Genomic DNA, 15558 nt, shown 5'->3' with positions numbered 1-15558 from the left:
CGCCGGTCACAGGAGCCAAACGGTGGTTTCCGTTCAGCCCGGCTGATGGAGAAAAGACGGCCAAGTATTCAGAACAATCAAGGAACACTATTGGGACAGAGCTAATCGTATCATGAGAAATACAGGTCCACACCAACCCCCCCCCCCCCCCCCCCCCCCCCCCCCCCCCCCCTTCCCCCTCTCCCCCTTGTGGCGGCAATCTACACGAGGCTGATGCTATCTACTATTCTTCGGGGTTCTCCTTCCTAGTGCACGCGTTTGAAACACGAGGACACACCAGGGGTTTTTATAAAATTTAAAGGGAACGGGACCTGTTTGGATCGACCATGGCCCCAGCACTGGCACAAGTCATCGTCACGACAACAGTATTCGAGGATGGACCAACGTCGTCCGTCTCTCCAGTCGACAACGCTAACGAAATCCCAGTTGGTGCAATCGCGGGTGGCACCGCCGGAGGTGCTTTCCTGGCGTGTGAGCTGACCCGTTTCCCGTTTTACCCCGTTATCAACAATGCCTAAATACCGGCAAAAAGTCTTTTTAGTGTTCGTGTGGATAATGTGGGGCAAAAAGATCAAACATCATGAATTAAAGCAGCAGAAGGAGCTTGTAAGGCAATTACTCAACAGCCACCAGCCATCTTCACTCACATCAAACAAAATAAACCAGAATACCCTTCGTATAACGAACAAGAACACGATGATGAATGCTTCTAAACTCTCCCGTCCCCGAATACCTCATCTCGCACCCGTTTTCTGGGTGCCGGATTCCACCAAGGTACAGTTCGCAGACAACGTCAAAGGCGGCAAAGCAAGAGATCCTGCCAAGACGCCTGCAGATCTGCCGGAACCCAAGCCGTCTCTTCCAAAGGCTCTTCGACCTGCCAGGTCTTCTCCGGACGCGGACCAGCCAAAGTCCAGAGCTCCGCCTTTACGAACAAAAAAGCCTTCGCTGCCAAACCTTCCTTCACTGCTGCAGCTAAATCGCAAACCATCTGCGACTAGCTCAACAGATCCAAATGAAAACGCGTCACCTGGTGGCCAGATGGGAGATTATGCGTCCAACTTTGAGGATTTAGGCACGAGAAATCAAGGAGACACTCAGCGCCTGTCATGGACACACTTCTTGAGAAGCAGCCGGGGCCGAACCATCGTAGGTACTGCACTGTCCAGCAGGACGTCGCGGACGTCGCAGGCAACCAGCGGCTCAGCATACTCACAGCCTGACGATCCATCAACAGTGGTTGGTGTTGCACTGTAGAAGATATGGACCGAAATAACGGTACAATTTACGATGTATTCATGATTTGGACAGATTACTGTAACGATTTGACATATTTCTCCACGTCAAAATGAATATAAAGTCACTTGGTGGAGAACGGCATTGAACGCACCTGTTCTAGTTGCTCTACTGCCTCCTTGAACAGGCCTACTTCTCGCCAGCAATCGAGAGTCTTCCCGGCCTTCTCCCTGCTCTAGTTTTAGTCACAAGTTCAACGAAATGCTGCGGAAACGACGAGCCTGTAGCACGCCAATACGGCTTCCTGGTACGACTTAACCTGTGGAACATCCTGAAGGTCTTTTCGGCCATGGAAGCGGTCTACCTTCTGGCGAATGTCTTCTAGGTCGTTCAGGAGTGACGCACTGTCCTTGACACTGCCAGTTTCATCGCCTGTCACCGCCTCGCCAGCTAAACTTCGTTCTCTATCCAAGTTTTCCTTCTCTAGGGCCTGCTCGATGCGCTCGCGCACTTGCTGTTCTTCTTTTCGGAGATGTTCAATCTCCCTTTGTATCCGAGAACGAATATGTGCGTCTAGTGTAGACTGTCGCTCTGGCGTAACGTCACGAGCAGAGAGGTCAACAGAGAGCTGGTCGACGACATCCTGCGAAAACTAGCACGCAGAGGGATAAGCAGGCTATATTGCAAACGAGAAAGGCGGTCTTTCGCACCTGTATCGGTGTTTCGTTCACAAAGACCTTTTCGTCTGGCCGGGACTGAGACGCACCCATCGCGGTACGGTGAACGGGACAGACCGTCACGTACGTGACATTGTCACAACCTTACCTCGTCGTGCTCCTTGTTCCTTTCATTCACGCAACCAATCTCAAACAATGTTATAGATACACATAGTTTTCATGAAATTCAACAGAGGTATCATCCCGTCCGTTTATCCCGATACTCTAAACCGTGCTCTGTCAACCTGCAATTTCATCTTTAGTAACAAATGATTATATCGAAATGCGCGGAACATTACCAGTCAGGTTCGATCTCGGTTATAATCCGAATTCTGTTGATGATTAGCCCAGCAAACGTGTCGATCACGGCAAGACGCACTGGGTTTTCTTGGTTTCTTCCATCTCATGGAAGACCACCCATCCAGTCCGGGGCTTCCTCGTAAATAGAACAGACGTCGGGTGAACGTGAAGGATCGCATTCCCCCGTACAGAGCGGTAGGTGCCGTCAGCCATCCATCGGGCGCCATTTCGCCAGTATCCGCTGACAAGACATCTTCGTAAACGCTTCGCGTCACCCTCACAACTATCCAATGGAAGATTGAAACGTTGCATATATTTCTTCAGTTGCGCCCGAATGGAAACAGCTCGTGACATGGCTCTGAACGACAAAGCGTGCGATTTGCACCACCCTGAAGATTTACCATAACGTACAAATGCATTGTAAGCTGCAAATAAGGACGTAAGCATCCATCGTTGAAGGAGAACGGATCTAGCTCACCGTTCAGCAGTGTCAGGTGGTCCTAGAACAAGTAGTTTATAAATCATCTTTTGCTGCCCAGAGTGAAAACAAACGTACCCCTTCTTCTGCAGTAAATTTACGACGTTCCAATTCGGCTAGAGCTCCAGGGGCGCCATCGGGAATGATGAATACGTCCTGGAGATTTATTAATATCTATTCAATATGCACGAAAAGAAGCCCAACCTGGACAGCGGTCATCGCGGCAATGGTGAGCATCTCTTCCCCACAACTATATTCTTTCGAAGTGAAAAGCTGCGCCAGCATCAGTACATGACAACGAATAACAAAAATCCATTACCATGCGTGCAATACCGACTTCAACAGGGCATTCCGCCACTTTCTCTCCCATGAGCGTTAAACGACCATCCTCGCCTATCATGCCTGCGGCAACTAGACCCTCGAGTGCCCTCAATACAGACTCTGCTGGAGGAGCAGACACCCACTCAAATTTCATTAGATCATCTACACCCAACGACTTCAGCTGCAAGATCGGCGTTGTCATGTCCGTTCGGGTGATTTCAGGAGGCATAGACCGAGGAAGAGAGTCGTAAGCTGACTTGGGATATAGCCTGTAACAAATACCCGAGGAAGTACGCCCAGCTCGTCCAGCCCTTTGTGTCGCTGAAGCGACTGAAGTCGGTACAGTTACTAGCGAGGACAACGCTGTAGTTGGATTGTACGTTCGAATCTAATACATCCCCAATCGGTGAACAGTTATCTCACAGAACAGGAAGAAAGTTGAATACTTTGACGTAACCACAGTCTATCACGAACTTGATGCCTTCGATAGTGACACTGGCCTACACATGAGCTAGCATTCCTCCCGAACATGAGAAAAACGGTGATTGCTTACTTCGGCTATATTGGTAGAGACGATGATCTTCCTAGTACCTCGAACAGCAGGTTCAAACACGCGTAGTTGCTCGACAGTCGTCAGGCCAGCATGCAACGGAAGAGGAACAATCCGCAAAGCGCTTCGTGGGAGGCTGGAATGGTTTATGAGCTGGAATGGCAGCTCCAGGAGTGCTATACAAACGTCATGAGGAGTTCCGAGAGAAAATCCAAGCAAGTGTCTATTTCTTCGCGGCCAGTAAGAAAGATCAGAATATCTCCCAGTTGTGACTATGGAACAGATATTTGTAACCGCACGTCTTGATGAGGAAGCACCTACTTGCAAATTGATATTGAAGGCCGTTTCTGCAGCAAAACGCACATAATCGGGGACGGGTTGTTCAGAGTATGCGACATCGACAGGAAACATGCGTCCCTCTAGACTAACGATAGTAGCTTCGCCGGGAGAAGTAGCGGCGGTGAAGTAGTCTAGGAAGTATGATGCATCTAGCGTAGCAGAGGACACGATTATCCGAAGACTGGGACGCTTGCGACGTATTCTAAGATCTCGTAAGTGACGGGCAAGATTCGTTGAGACTATTGCATACTTTTTGAGAATACCAAGCAAAAGGTCGGTATACGTGCTGCGCTCATGAGCCTCGTCAATCTGGGTACATGGCGTGAGCGGATTTGGAGCGTGGAAAATGAAATATCGTACCATAATGACACTGTACCGAGTGAGCAGGGGGTCGACTAGAGTCTCGCGAAACAACATTCCATCGGTCATGTACAAAATTCGAGTTCTCTCCTTGTCGCTAACGTCCTCGAACCGAATTGTATATCCGACCTGGATGCACTTGGGCTTCTGCATGGAAAGCTCAAACACGAGACTCACCTCGCCTCCGAGAACTGATCCGACTTCAGTTGAGACACGGCCAGCGACCGAAGTAGCGGCAACACGACGTGGCTGAGTACAGGCAATTACATTTCGTTGAGCAGCCCATCCGGCTTCTAAGAGATACTGCGGTAGCTCTGAGACGCGTCAGAATAAGATCCGGGGAAATAGAGAACAATCACCAACGAGTGGTTTTGCCGCATCCCGTTTGGCCGACTACAATGGTCACTCCGTACTTTTCTATGCAGTATAGCAGCTTTTCACCTTAAAAAAAAATACATAAGAACACGGGGAAGGGAAGATGAAGTGAACAGACGATGCTTGAAGATGGGCAGACGTTCCCGCTGGCTCTGGACCGAGAGAGAAGAATGCTGCGACGACGACCCGACGACATTTCCCTCTGCCTCTGTTGCTCTGTCGAGGGCACTCCCCGGCTCAGCAGTACCGGGCTTCCAAAATTTCAATGGCATAGCGGGAGAGGAGGAGAAGAAATTGGAAATTCGAGGCGTTGTTTGGCCGGAACGTCGACGATCAACACAACAATAAGCTCCTTGACTCCAACCACCACCATCACCACCACTAACACTCTTAGGCAATGTCTGAACGCAAAGGTATTTTTTTGCCACCACTATGCAGCTATATTCTTATGTTCTTCTAGTACTTAACAAGTATTTCCCCCCGGACTTTGACCCGGATCTCATTCCGCGTCGAAAAGGATCCAAGAATTCACAGCAGGTAGTTCGATTAATGGCTCCCTTTTCTATGTGTGTGCTCTTGCAGTATTATGCTGACGTATCTGATATCCCTCTACAGGCGCTGTAATACTTGCGGAGAATATATCTACAAGGGCAAAAAATTCAACGCCCGCAAAGAAACAGTGGACGGCGAGGACTACTATGGCATCAAGATATTTCGATTTTACATCAAATGGTTTGTGTCTCGTCCTGATACTCTTGAGATATTCAATCTTACCATTTGCTCAGCACACTCTGTTCAGCCGAGATCACGTTCAAGACAGACCCCAAAAACACGGACTATTCTGCAGAACACGGTGCTTCTCGGAATTTCGAGCCATGGAGAGACGAACAAGCGGTTCAGGAGGAGGACCGGCTGGCGAAGCTTGAAGAAGAAGAGAACAATCCTATGAAGGCGCTCGAAAACCGGACGACGGATTCCAAACGCGAAATGGACATTTTGGACGCCCTACAAGACATCCGTGCCCGGAATGCGAGAAACGAACGAGTGGGAAACACTGTCGATTTGCTGGACCGGATAGGACTGGAGGAAATAGAGTCGGCAGAGGACCTAGAGTGCAAGAAACTGGAGGAGGAAGATGAGAAATTGGTGAGAGCTGTCTTCTCCAAGGTTTCGATGCCGGGCTCTTCGACGGACTCAACCGTGGACAACGTGATAACCGTGAAACGGAAGGCGGACGATATTGAGCCAAACGTACACAGCCTGTTGTCAGGCTCTACACGAGCGCTGATATCTACCAAGGTGTCGTCAGTGAAGAAGGCTAAAACGGCGGGCAAGAACGCTCTAGGAATAAAGATGGTAAAGAAGGTGAAGACGTAAATACCGTATATTAGGGTTAGGGTTGTACAACACTTGATTTCTTACCACTATGGAATCTTCACGAGACGACGTGCTTCGTGTCAACGTCGATACCCAGGGCGACCTCCAGCGCATCAAGGTCGATTACTCGAGGTTGTTTCTATCCTTCGTCGAGGAGAAGATACGTATCCAGGGCTTAGAGAGTCAAAGGGAAGCCATGGTGGCCCACGCCCAGCAGGTTGGTCTCCTCCTCTTTGCTCGTCGTTTGCATGTTCAGTATCCGCCAGTACTTGGACAGAACTTTCTCAATGGCGCAGTCAAACCTTCGCATTAATGGGTGCAATCGGCCCCTCGATGAGAATGACCCCGGTACTTGAGCTCACTGTCCTTCGTCGTCAAGCTTTTAAATCAGAATCTAGACATGGAGCCCTTTGATGAGGCCCTGGACAGACGCATATGGGCCCTCGCTGATACTCGCCTTGGCTGGCATAAGATCGTTGCAGAGACGCGCCGTACGGTGCCCAAGGAGATCGAAGCGACGCTTGAGAAGTTAATCAGCGGCGAGCGCGACGCAGACGCTGCAGACGAAGATTTGGACATTTCGATAGAGGAGGATACCGAGTCCTTGCCTGGCGATGAATGTGAGTAGCTGCGTGTCTTCTCTTGTGTATCCCGTCCAACGTCGCCCAGTTCTCGCCAGGCGCTACCCGAACATTCAAGACGAGCTTCAGAAAGCGATAGCTGCAACCAATGCCCTCGAACAGGCATGTTATCTCTTGGTCCCCTCCTTTTTGTCTAATTGCGCTGTGTAGGCTATCCCCAGCCAGGCAGAACGGTCGCTGAAATACGAGCATGTGTCAGCAGAGATAAAGACGCTCAAGCCGTGATTCCTGCAATGTGGTATATTCAACCGTACAGCTAGTAGGGCACTATGATCCACGGAATCCACGTCCACCGCCACCACTGCCACGGACGCCCCAGCCGCTGCCTCGACTTGCCCCCCTTGAAGCACCACGACCGCCCCGATCCCCAAAACCACCTCGACCGCCGCCCCGACCACGGCTACCTCCACGCGATTGGAATCCACCTCGACCGCCGCCCGCCCCACGTCCTCGAGGGGCGCCTGCACCCCGGCCACCGCGACCGCGTTCTAGAGAGACATTAGCCACTGGACATTGGTTCTACAGATAGCATAGGCTTACTTGTAACACCTAAAACATCCCGTTCTGAGTAGCATGAAACAGAAAATATAAGACAGCGCACCTCCTGCGACTTTTGGTTTAGGCAGAAAGCGCTCTATTGGCAAAAGTTTGTCGCCGCCGATATACACCTTGTCTCCCTTTTTAAAACTGTTGGCAACCATGCCCTCGCCCATTTTGATGGAAAAGTAGACTTCGTTTATTGGGCCAAGGATTTCGTCAACTTTTCCGATGACTGATTTATTTTGCAGGTAGATTGGAGCATTGAAATATGGGACTTTGTCGGGCAAAAGAGATGAGCAGAGCATTTCGTCTTCAACGGCATGCACAAAAGTCCCCATTTCTGAAAGGATTAGAAACAAAACGATACAGACAGAAGTAATGAATATCACCTAGGACGGTATCTGGAGGCCCCATGTCCCTCTGTTGGAATCCACCCCTGCCGCCTCCACGACCGCCTCCCCGGGCTAAAATTACACTATAAGGTCACGATAAAGACCTAGAGAAGGGGAGCTCACCACCGCCTCGTGAGAAACCGCCTCTTGAATTGCCTCGATACATGGAAGTTGAAGGAAAAAAAGAAATTGAGATCGATTTTTGCCATGTGACAATACAGACCTCGGGTATGGCAGGCCTACCAAACGCTCTTGCGCTGGCCACCCTTGCCATCCTTTTCTCTTCTCTACCACCATGAGCCTTTTCTTTGACTCGCCTTTTTCTGTCGAGACTGCCTTCATCATCAGGAATGACCCAGAGCAGACAGACGACACTGTTCTTGTCGGTCGCGACCTCTGGGATGCATTATCCAGTCAGAACGCGTCGTCAGCCTACAGAATAAGTATATCGATATCGAGTCTCATCAAGCGCACCTCAGGATCCAAAAACTCTCTTTCGGCTGTCTCTTGCTGGGCCTTTCTCGACGACAACATTGCAGTACGTCGTCCATACAACCATTCAGTCAAATTACCCATTTATACCCAGGCGGGACAAATAGCTATTCCCCAAGCGTGGATCAAAATCTATCCTCGCCTATTTTATCTCTCTATGAGGAAGTCATCCGGTCCACCCTGCCTTTCTGTCTCGCCAGTTCGTCTAATACCTCTCATGGAAGTCTTCGTTACTGCATTATCTCAAGATGCCTATGACATGGCCCTGGCTCACCAGACACAGCTCGAGGCCTGGTTTTCCCAAGGACAAAGAATCCTGCGACAAAGCACAGCGTACACTTGTAGCGCTAATAGCCTAGGACATGTGAACGGTTACATCAATCACGAAACGAAGCCACTCAAGTATCGTCTAGACATGTTGGAACCCGTCCTACAAGGATACGCGGACAGGGAACATACTACCTTTGTCATATGCCCATCAACGGATGAGAGTCTTGACTCTGCCTCATCGGAATCCGGAGAAAGCTCAGAGTTTGAGAAAATAGAAATCGGGGAAGATTTCCTGGCAAGCTCGGCGGGTCCTGCTTTCGATTTCCCTTCCGATACAGAATTTGAATTTGAAGACCACCTCGACAATATGCACTGTAGTGGGCAACATCACTCTTCACCTGTATCCACGTTTCAGGTTCAACCATTATTGGATCCGATCCTGGGGAGCTTGGATGACTACACTATATATCTTCGAATGTCCGATCTTGGTCGTGTCGGTGTTCTCAACGGAGAATGGGTAAGTCAGCCAGTTTTGCTGTCCTACTCTGGCTTAATACCAACAGGCCGTAGTGCATTTGACAGGCTCTTCAAAATATCGCCTTGTCCGGGTTGTTGCAGAAGACAGTATAATCTCTTCGACGTAAGAGCATAGAAGGTTCTTGTTCCAGGCCATGTACTTATTTCAATCCAGTGGTTGTGCCCTAGGCTCTTCTGTCCTCCTCCATAACATCTGCGGAGATTCCAGTCCTTCACTATCATCCACTATCCAGCTTTGCCCTAGTCCTTTTGGTTCAGGTAAACCCACAGTACCCACCGCCCGTTCTATAACTGTCGCTCGAGTGGCCTCACCCATATCAGTGGATCGCACATACCAGAGTCTATTTGTGACAGCGTTACAGCGTCATTTTGAGGGGGCGCCGACCTTGGTGAAAGCGGGAGATGTAATTGCCGTTGCCTTGAATACCGACGACCAACATAGCCATGCGGAACATGATAGGTACCCAGTATCGTGAGCCATTTCGATGCTAAGTTACCGCACTCATCACATCGTCTAGAGATTCTACGCCAAGCCGCGCAAATGAGGCAGTTTTCTTTGTGCTAACCAACATCGACCACGACGTAATATCCAACGAAGCAGATTCTCTATCGCCGGACGCTTATATCGGGGCAACACTGGGCGAACTAGGATGCTGGTTCGATGCCTCTGTGACTCACATGGTACAGACCGGAGTGGAGCACTGTCGGGTACCGGACGTTTCTGCATATCTTGGCCTAGGTATGTCCCGCATCCGTCAAATCTTCATATACTCTCATAAGGACAGATGTTCATCCAAGAGCCTTGTCGTGCCCTGCTACCTCTGATCCAAATTCCTCCTTTGAAAAATTATTCTCCGTTGCATCGGTGGTGCTGGGGAAGCACAGTGTTTCTTATAATCTACCCCTCTCTTTTCTGCTCAGTGGCGCACGGGGAACTGGCAAATATAGTTCTGCCCATAGTGTGGCGCGCCTACTCGGCATGCACGTCCTTGAAGTAAGTGGCTTTTGTTTTGCCCTTCAATTGTTTGCGAACATAAGACAGATAAATTGTTACGATGCTGTGGGTGATAATGATACGCAGACCGAGGGTTTACTCCGGGCCCGGTTTGAGAAAGCCATGGACTGCTCTCCTTGCCTTCTCATCCTACGACAACTTGATGGATTGGGTAGTAATTCTCAAGGCCCCGATTCGAAAACAGGTATGCCTGCTATCTCTCTCGGCTATGTATATGCCGACAATTATTTATAGGATCTCCGATGATTAACGTACTCCGAGATTGCCTTGATCATGTACACCAGAGCTGGAAGATTACGGGTTATCCGGTTATGATATGTGGGATCACCAATGAACCTTCCAAGCTACCACCAGCATTCGTGGCTCTCTTCAAGCATGAAATTACCTTCGAGGTTAATCGTCCCACTATGAACAAACTTAATTTTTAATGATAAATGAATAGGCTCCGAATGAAGTCGAACGGTACGATATACTGCAATCTCAACTCGCCAGCAAAGTAGTAGCCCCCGATGTCTCTGTGTCTGCTTTGGCAACACAAACAGCTGCCTTGGTGGCGGGCGATTTAGTCGATTTGGTGGTGCGTGCAGAGGCAGCTTCGATTGAACGTGCAAGTTCAACTGTGTACGTTCTGAGAATATACCCTTGTATTCATGCTGATCCGTCTGTGCTCGTAGGGATTACGAGGATGTGTCCGATATAATCCAAGCAGGGGTCACGCTGTCAAATTCTGACTTTGAAGGGGCCCTTGGGAAAGCTAGAGCATCCTATTCTGAAGGTATTGGCGCACCGAAGATCCCCAACGTTTCTTGGGATGATGTCGGCGGTCTGGCTCACGCCAAATCCGACATTCTCGACACGATACAATTACCGTTGGACTACCCCGAACTCTTCTCAGACGGATTAAAAAAACGATCAGGTAAGCGGCCTACTCGATGTTGTCGAAGCCATAATCCTAACTGACTTGTCTAGGTATTCTTCTCTATGGACCTCCCGGAACGGGAAAAACCTTAGTCGCCAAGGCCGTCGCTACGTCCTTTGCGCTCAACTTCTTCTCCGTCAAGGGTCCTGAGCTGCTTAATATGTACATTGGAGAATCGGAAGCCAATGTACGGCGTATCTTCCAGCGTGCAAGAGATGCAAAACCATGCGTTATATTCTTCGACGAGCTCGATTCGATAGCCCCAAAGAGAGGCAATCACGGCGATTCGGGAGGTGTCATGGATCGTATCGTTAGTCAACTTCTGTCTGAACTGGATGGCATGTCGGGAAGCGGAGGCACGGATGTCTTCGTCATCGGTGCCACCAATCGACCTGATCTATTAGATGCTGCGCTACTGCGCCCTGGAAGGTTAACTCACAAGTTTATGCATTCTGTGGATCTAGTCTTAATCCCTTGCAGATTCGATCGTATGCTGTATCTAGGCGTTAGCAAAACTCACGAAGAACAGTTGCACATTCTCGAAGCATTGACGAGAAAATTTCGCCTTCATCCCGATTTCGATTTGAGCGCCCTTGCCGAGCGATGTCCCTTCAATCTCACTGGTGCCGACTTTTATGCTGTATGCTCCGACGCTCTTTTGAATGCCATGACACGTAAGGCCGAAGAATTGGAAGAAACAATCGGTTTGTTTCTTGTGTCGGCCAACTTTGCACATGCTAATGATACGCTGTCTTCAGCTCGGCTCAACAGTCAACCCGGTGGCGATCAGTATCCATACCCTTTGACGCCCCAATATTATTTGGCAGAAGTTGCGTCCCAAGAGGAGGTCAACGTTATTGTAACAGAAGATGATTTTACGCTTGCTCTCAATCATCTGGTTCCCAGCGTTAGTGAAGCCGAAATGAGGCATTATGCTATTATCCAGCAACAGTTTTCGCTTAACCGATCGGCGCGACGATCAACGGACCCGGAGTGGAAGCAAAGTGGATAGTGTATTTTATTAGAACCATTTGCTTGGATGTATACCGATTTTATTGAACATGTCCTTGATACCTGTTGAGACAAATACGCCCAGAGCCGTGGATGTGTGTAATTTTATCGGCGTTCCGTTTAAAGTGTAACTATGCCGAGACGTAAGCCCCTTCCTAGTTGATGAGGTGGTGGAGCTCGCTCACCTATACGCAGTTTTGCCATCGACAGTAAGTTTAAGGCGTAAAACCGGCATTTCCAAGTCCGTAGTGTCAACATCAATGGTGGACCTGGATACCGAAAGAGAATGAGAGATATTCGCTGGGCAGTTATGGTAGTTTTTGTAGAATATGAACGAACCATTTATAGTTGCCGGAGGGAATGTATTTGAATACATTCTCCGCAGGAATCTGTTCTTCCACTGTGATATATTCCGGTCCCTCGTTGGTCATATTCAGTCTGTGTTTAATCCTAGTCACAACTTCTGCCCCTTGCATTTTCAGTGTTCTATAAAGAGGAATGTAGAACATGCTGAGAGGACTATGAGAGAAGACGTCAGATATCGAACAGAAGACATCGCACAGCAAAGTAGCTACCTTGTAGAGAATTCTCGCACGGTATGAAGACTGTCGTGATTGTATTCGATGGCAGCAAACTCGTGACGATCCCCAGACAGGATTATCACATTCGGCACGGAGTGCATCGCTTGCAATAAAGAGGTCCTTTCAGCAGGGAAACCAGCCCAAGAGTCCGTAGCCGCGTCGTGACCCCAAAGCGTGGTAAATGGGACCGACGTCACTACAAACTTAAAGACGGCCGTATCATTGGCCTAAACATAGTTGTTTTAGTAGCTAGAAATGAGATGAGATACATATATGTCATACCCTCGAAAGCCAGTTATAGAAGGCAGCTAGTTGAGCATCACCGAGCATCACGCGCGCACTTAAATCATCGGTTGCAGAAGATCGATAGCGGCGTGTGTCCATGACGAAGAAAGCAGAATCACCATAGCGAAAATCGTAGTAATAGTGACTTTCATGGATCGAATCATAATTTGGGTTTGCGTTGTAGATTTCAAAGGCGTCTGAGGCATTGGGAAAAGGTGGCTTGAGGTCGTCCCCGTCGCCGGCGTAGTTATTAATAATCTTCATGGCACCGTCAAAGGACGTTCAAGTTGATGTGCATGTACATACCTCATGATCATCGTATGCATGAAAAATTGCTGAGCAATTGTTAACGAGCCTTTTCCTATTATGAACAACTTTAAAACTCACGCAAACGCTCATAAATTTTTCTAAAACTGCTGCTCTGATAATTTCTGCGATATAGTCTGCGGTAGTCCTCCAGGGTGCTTCCAGTGTAGATCGGAACGTCGGCATAGATAAAATCGCCAAGGAAAAGCAGGAACTCTGGCAGCATAGATCTCTCTTTAGTTAGGGTCTTACTTGCAGCGACATCTGTGTCAGTGGTAGAATTATAGGCAGAATCCTTCGGATACAGAAGGTTGCTGAGTAAGTCATAACCTTTGATTCGTCGTCCTTGAAACGGGAGATAAGGAAAATTCGTGGTCATACATGACGACACCAAGAAACTGAATTTGTTTCCGCTGGGGAGGCGAGGGTCGGGGAAAGTATGAAATTTGATAGGTGTAGAGGGGTAGGGCAGCAGCGTTCCATTAGTTGTTGCAAGCGAGTCTGAAAAATGAAACAAGTTAGATTCATCACTGCGCTGAATGGAACAGAGTGGTGCACATTCATAATGGCTATTAGGCCAGAGTCCTTTAATCCTGACGACATCTACCCAGTCACGATTTTCATCAAAATTAAATAAGGGTCCGTCATGCCAAGATATTTCTTGAGCCCCGGACTTTGGTGCCTCTCTCCATATGATGCGTATGGATTGTGTTATATCGTCTATAGGCGGGTAACGAGCAACAATTTTGACATTGTCTGGATAAACAGCACCGACACGAGTGAAGATGATGTCTGAGGCGGAATCTAAAAATGGGGTGCAAAGGAATTCTGCAGCGGCAAGAAAAAGGGCGATGTTGATTGCGTTGGTGACCCAACGAACTCGACGGGATGACGATGGAAGCGACAAAAGGATGTTTAGCACAATGTCTTCGCTCTCAACGTATACCTGCGCCTCGATAAGCCTTCCAAATGAGTGATAATGGAAAGGAGCTACTGTTGCTGTACGAGTTGGATGAGCCTTGCCGTCGCTTTCTTCCTTGCGCTCTGAAGGAGATGGCAGCATCCATAGGGCAATGATCCATGCTGAAAAGGCAATTGGCAGGACAATTGCAAGTATTGGCGACGGAATCTAATTGTTGTGAGCTGGGTATCCCATCCAAGGAGGAACAGTACTGACCACCTGCAAAAAAAGGTAGGCAGAGATGCGAAATAGAGTCGATAGAGCAACTGGAATCAGCGCCTGTACGTGTAGCATGGTCGTAGCGATGAAACCCTCAGCTGATGGCGACCCGGTCCGGATATCCTTTTCTTTCTTCTTCACTGCGATGTTGTCAGACTCGGAATCAGACAGCGACTCTACTCACCAGTTTACCATCAACGAACATTATGCAAAGGCATTCCAATATAGAAAGGAAAGAGAAGAACTCGAAAAGCGTTGGCTCACCAGCTTATTCACTTGTCCAAAATCTGACAGCCTATAGTGAAAGCAAAGTATGGTTCCGACGCCGAAGAAGACGACGACGATAACGAAGAGACAGACTCAGAGTCAGCAGAGTCTGAAGATGAAGATGGAGAGGAGCTAACGCCCGCTGTGGATGCCGCAATTCTCAGGACGCTGGCCCGAATCAAGAGGAAGGATCCAGACATTTACAATTCTGAGAAAAGTATTTTCGGAGGTCCGTTCTGTCGCTTCAAGAAAAGAAATCATGTTTGATAATGGTTTCATTTAGAGGAGCAGACGCGCTCACTCCCCTTACAGCCAGTGTCACGAACAAAAATCAAGGTAATTCCTTTGGCTTTAGACAGATCAATTTTAACAAAATTTTTATACAGCAATCAAACCCTGTCACTCTTCGCCAAGTTATGCTTGAATCCACGCTCAATCCGACTTCTCACTCTCCATCTCCAGAGCCGACACACGTCGAAGCTCAACACGAACTTCGGAAGGAAACAATAGCTGCTTTTCACCAAAGCGACTCTGAACGCGATGACGATGATCTACTTGTTCCGCGGGAGAAGACCAAAGATGAACGCGAGCAAGAGGAGGAAGAATATCGCAATTTTCTGCAGCAGCAAGTTGGCGTCGACCTTAAAGAGTTGGTCACTTTCCGGGATAGCCAAGATACAATCAAGCAGGAGTCTGAGTGGGATGATGCACCGAAGAAATCGAAAACGAAGAGCAAGGAGGCTGCAAGCAATGAGTCCAAAGACGAAGAAAACCACGAGTTCCTTATCAAGTGCAGCTGTTTTGCCTTCGTCTGTACGACAGTCTGTTGACCGTTGATTCTTCAGCTATATTCTCAACCGAGGTTGGATTGATCGATCTTCAATGCATGTCCCAACTTATCGGGAAGCAACATCCGGTCGAACGAAAGGAAAAGATAAGGCAAAGAAAGAGAATGACGAGGACGAGGGCGGTTCCGCTTCTGAGGATCCCCCCCTACCGACGGCTGACCCCGACATTGACGAAGATGATTTTGAAGAGATTGTGGACCGATTCGAAAGCTCGTACAACTT

The 15558-nt window shown here is 48.7% G+C and overlaps 8 protein-coding genes across 8 annotated transcripts; 4 read left to right on the top strand and 4 right to left on the bottom strand.

Moving 5' to 3' along the window:
* Positions 1-166: 166 nt before the first annotated feature.
* On the top strand, positions 167-1338 carry BT62DRAFT_1070494 (uncharacterized protein). Its single transcript, XM_043178666.1, has 3 exons — positions 167-471; positions 533-606; positions 667-1338. Exons 1-3 carry the CDS (start codon positions 327-329, stop codon positions 1255-1257), a joined length of 810 nt encoding a protein of 269 aa, XP_043046271.1. The 5' UTR covers positions 167-326; the 3' UTR covers positions 1258-1338.
* BT62DRAFT_915178 (P-loop containing nucleoside triphosphate hydrolase protein) lies at positions 1313-4453 on the bottom strand (the record flags this gene model as incomplete). The annotated part of the gene is made up of 16 exons (XM_043183924.1): positions 1313-1336; positions 1391-1471; positions 1556-1888; positions 1947-1991; positions 2062-2080; positions 2332-2677; positions 2731-2752; positions 2809-2886; positions 2935-3003; positions 3050-3232; positions 3309-3414; positions 3475-3551; positions 3605-3777; positions 3919-4142; positions 4191-4249; positions 4301-4453. 16 exons carry the CDS (start codon positions 4451-4453, stop codon positions 1313-1315), a joined length of 1992 nt encoding a protein of 663 aa, XP_043046270.1.
* Positions 4454-4535: 82 nt separating this feature from the next.
* Positions 4536-4991, bottom strand: BT62DRAFT_25923 (uncharacterized protein). Its single transcript, XM_043180266.1, has 3 exons — positions 4794-4991; positions 4660-4741; positions 4536-4614 (listed from the first exon to the last, which is right to left on the bottom strand). Coding segments are annotated over exons 1-3 (237 nt in total). The 5' UTR covers positions 4948-4991; the 3' UTR covers positions 4536-4613.
* Positions 4992-5072: 81 nt separating this feature from the next.
* On the top strand, positions 5073-6052 carry BT62DRAFT_998772 (DUF572-domain-containing protein; the record flags this gene model as incomplete). Its single annotated transcript, XM_043190749.1, has 4 exons — positions 5073-5088; positions 5136-5241; positions 5291-5407; positions 5461-6052. 4 exons carry the CDS (start codon positions 5073-5075, stop codon positions 6050-6052), a joined length of 831 nt encoding a protein of 276 aa, XP_043046268.1.
* Positions 5828-7074, top strand: BT62DRAFT_25713 (uncharacterized protein). The gene is made up of 6 exons (XM_043180261.1): positions 5828-5926; positions 5975-6269; positions 6319-6400; positions 6451-6672; positions 6722-6795; positions 6844-7074. Exons 2-6 carry the CDS (start codon positions 6102-6104, stop codon positions 6916-6918), a joined length of 621 nt encoding a protein of 206 aa, XP_043046267.1. The 5' UTR covers positions 5828-5926; positions 5975-6101; the 3' UTR covers positions 6919-7074.
* Positions 7039-7771, bottom strand: BT62DRAFT_25666 (uncharacterized protein). The gene is made up of 3 exons (XM_043180259.1): positions 7749-7771; positions 7295-7697; positions 7039-7242 (listed from the first exon to the last, which is right to left on the bottom strand). Exons 2-3 carry the CDS (start codon positions 7569-7571, stop codon positions 7193-7195), a joined length of 327 nt encoding a protein of 108 aa, XP_043046266.1. The 5' UTR covers positions 7572-7697; positions 7749-7771; the 3' UTR covers positions 7039-7192.
* A 605-nt stretch (positions 7772-8376) lies between these two features.
* On the top strand, positions 8377-11870 carry BT62DRAFT_879586 (AAA-domain-containing protein; the record flags this gene model as incomplete). The annotated part of the gene is made up of 11 exons (XM_043182596.1): positions 8377-8904; positions 8951-9027; positions 9079-9396; positions 9443-9678; positions 9710-9918; positions 9967-10123; positions 10174-10331; positions 10382-10560; positions 10614-10855; positions 10909-11287; positions 11339-11870. The coding sequence occupies 11 exons, from the start codon at positions 8377-8379 to the stop codon at positions 11868-11870; spliced, it is 3015 nt and encodes a 1004-aa protein (XP_043046265.1).
* Positions 11669-14319, bottom strand: BT62DRAFT_939847 (uncharacterized protein). Its single transcript, XM_043187730.1, has 9 exons — positions 14219-14319; positions 13600-14170; positions 13123-13542; positions 13042-13070; positions 12733-12993; positions 12445-12677; positions 12209-12388; positions 12055-12138; positions 11669-12000 (listed from the first exon to the last, which is right to left on the bottom strand). Exons 1-9 carry the CDS (start codon positions 14294-14296, stop codon positions 11880-11882), a joined length of 1977 nt encoding a protein of 658 aa, XP_043046264.1. The 5' UTR covers positions 14297-14319; the 3' UTR covers positions 11669-11879.
* Between the last annotated feature and the right edge of the window lie 1239 nt (positions 14320-15558).

Source organism: Guyanagaster necrorhizus (genome assembly GCF_019112545.1).
Source record: "Guyanagaster necrorhizus MCA 3950 unplaced genomic scaffold BT62scaffold_1, whole genome shotgun sequence".
Classification (NCBI taxonomy): domain Eukaryota; kingdom Fungi; phylum Basidiomycota; class Agaricomycetes; order Agaricales; family Physalacriaceae; genus Guyanagaster; species Guyanagaster necrorhizus.
This window is presented reverse-complemented; position numbering and strand designations above follow the sequence as displayed.

What these genes read in the sequence shown, in the direction of transcription:
- BT62DRAFT_25923 (XM_043180266.1), bottom strand. Translation starts at nt 4,947, where the DNA reads ATGCCATTGAAATTTTGGAAGCCCGGTACTGCTGAGCCGGGGAGTGCC. An exon ending in TCTGCCCATCTTCAAGCATC is followed by an intron (nt 4,742 to 4,793) that starts GTCTGTTCACTT and finishes TTTTTTTTTAAG; the next exon opens with GTGAAAAGCTGCTATACTGC.
- BT62DRAFT_25713 (XM_043180261.1), top strand. Translation starts at nt 6,102, where the DNA reads ATGGAATCTTCACGAGACGACGTGCTTCGTGTCAACGTCGATACCCAG. An exon ending in CCTCGATGAGAATGACCCCG is followed by an intron (nt 6,401 to 6,450) that starts GTACTTGAGCTC and finishes ATCAGAATCTAG; the next exon opens with ACATGGAGCCCTTTGATGAG. An exon ending in GTCCTTGCCTGGCGATGAAT is followed by an intron (nt 6,673 to 6,721) that starts GTGAGTAGCTGC and finishes AACGTCGCCCAG; the next exon opens with TTCTCGCCAGGCGCTACCCG.
- BT62DRAFT_939847 (XM_043187730.1), bottom strand. Translation starts at nt 14,296, where the DNA reads ATGCTACACGTACAGGCGCTGATTCCAGTTGCTCTATCGACTCTATTT. An exon ending in AAAAATTTATGAGCGTTTGC is followed by an intron (nt 13,071 to 13,122) that starts GTGAGTTTTAAA and finishes ACAATTGCTCAG; the next exon opens with CAATTTTTCATGCATACGAT. An exon ending in CCCTCCGGCAACTATAAATG is followed by an intron (nt 12,139 to 12,208) that starts GTTCGTTCATAT and finishes TTCGGTATCCAG; the next exon opens with GTCCACCATTGATGTTGACA.
- BT62DRAFT_25666 (XM_043180259.1), bottom strand. Translation starts at nt 7,571, where the DNA reads ATGGGGACTTTTGTGCATGCCGTTGAAGACGAAATGCTCTGCTCATCT. An exon ending in TAAACCAAAAGTCGCAGGAG is followed by an intron (nt 7,243 to 7,294) that starts GTGCGCTGTCTT and finishes GGGATGTTTTAG; the next exon opens with GTGTTACAAGTAAGCCTATG.
- BT62DRAFT_1070494 (XM_043178666.1), top strand. Translation starts at nt 327, where the DNA reads ATGGCCCCAGCACTGGCACAAGTCATCGTCACGACAACAGTATTCGAG. An exon ending in CGGAGGTGCTTTCCTGGCGT is followed by an intron (nt 472 to 532) that starts GTGAGCTGACCC and finishes ACCGGCAAAAAG; the next exon opens with TCTTTTTAGTGTTCGTGTGG. An exon ending in TAAAGCAGCAGAAGGAGCTT is followed by an intron (nt 607 to 666) that starts GTAAGGCAATTA and finishes AAAATAAACCAG; the next exon opens with AATACCCTTCGTATAACGAA.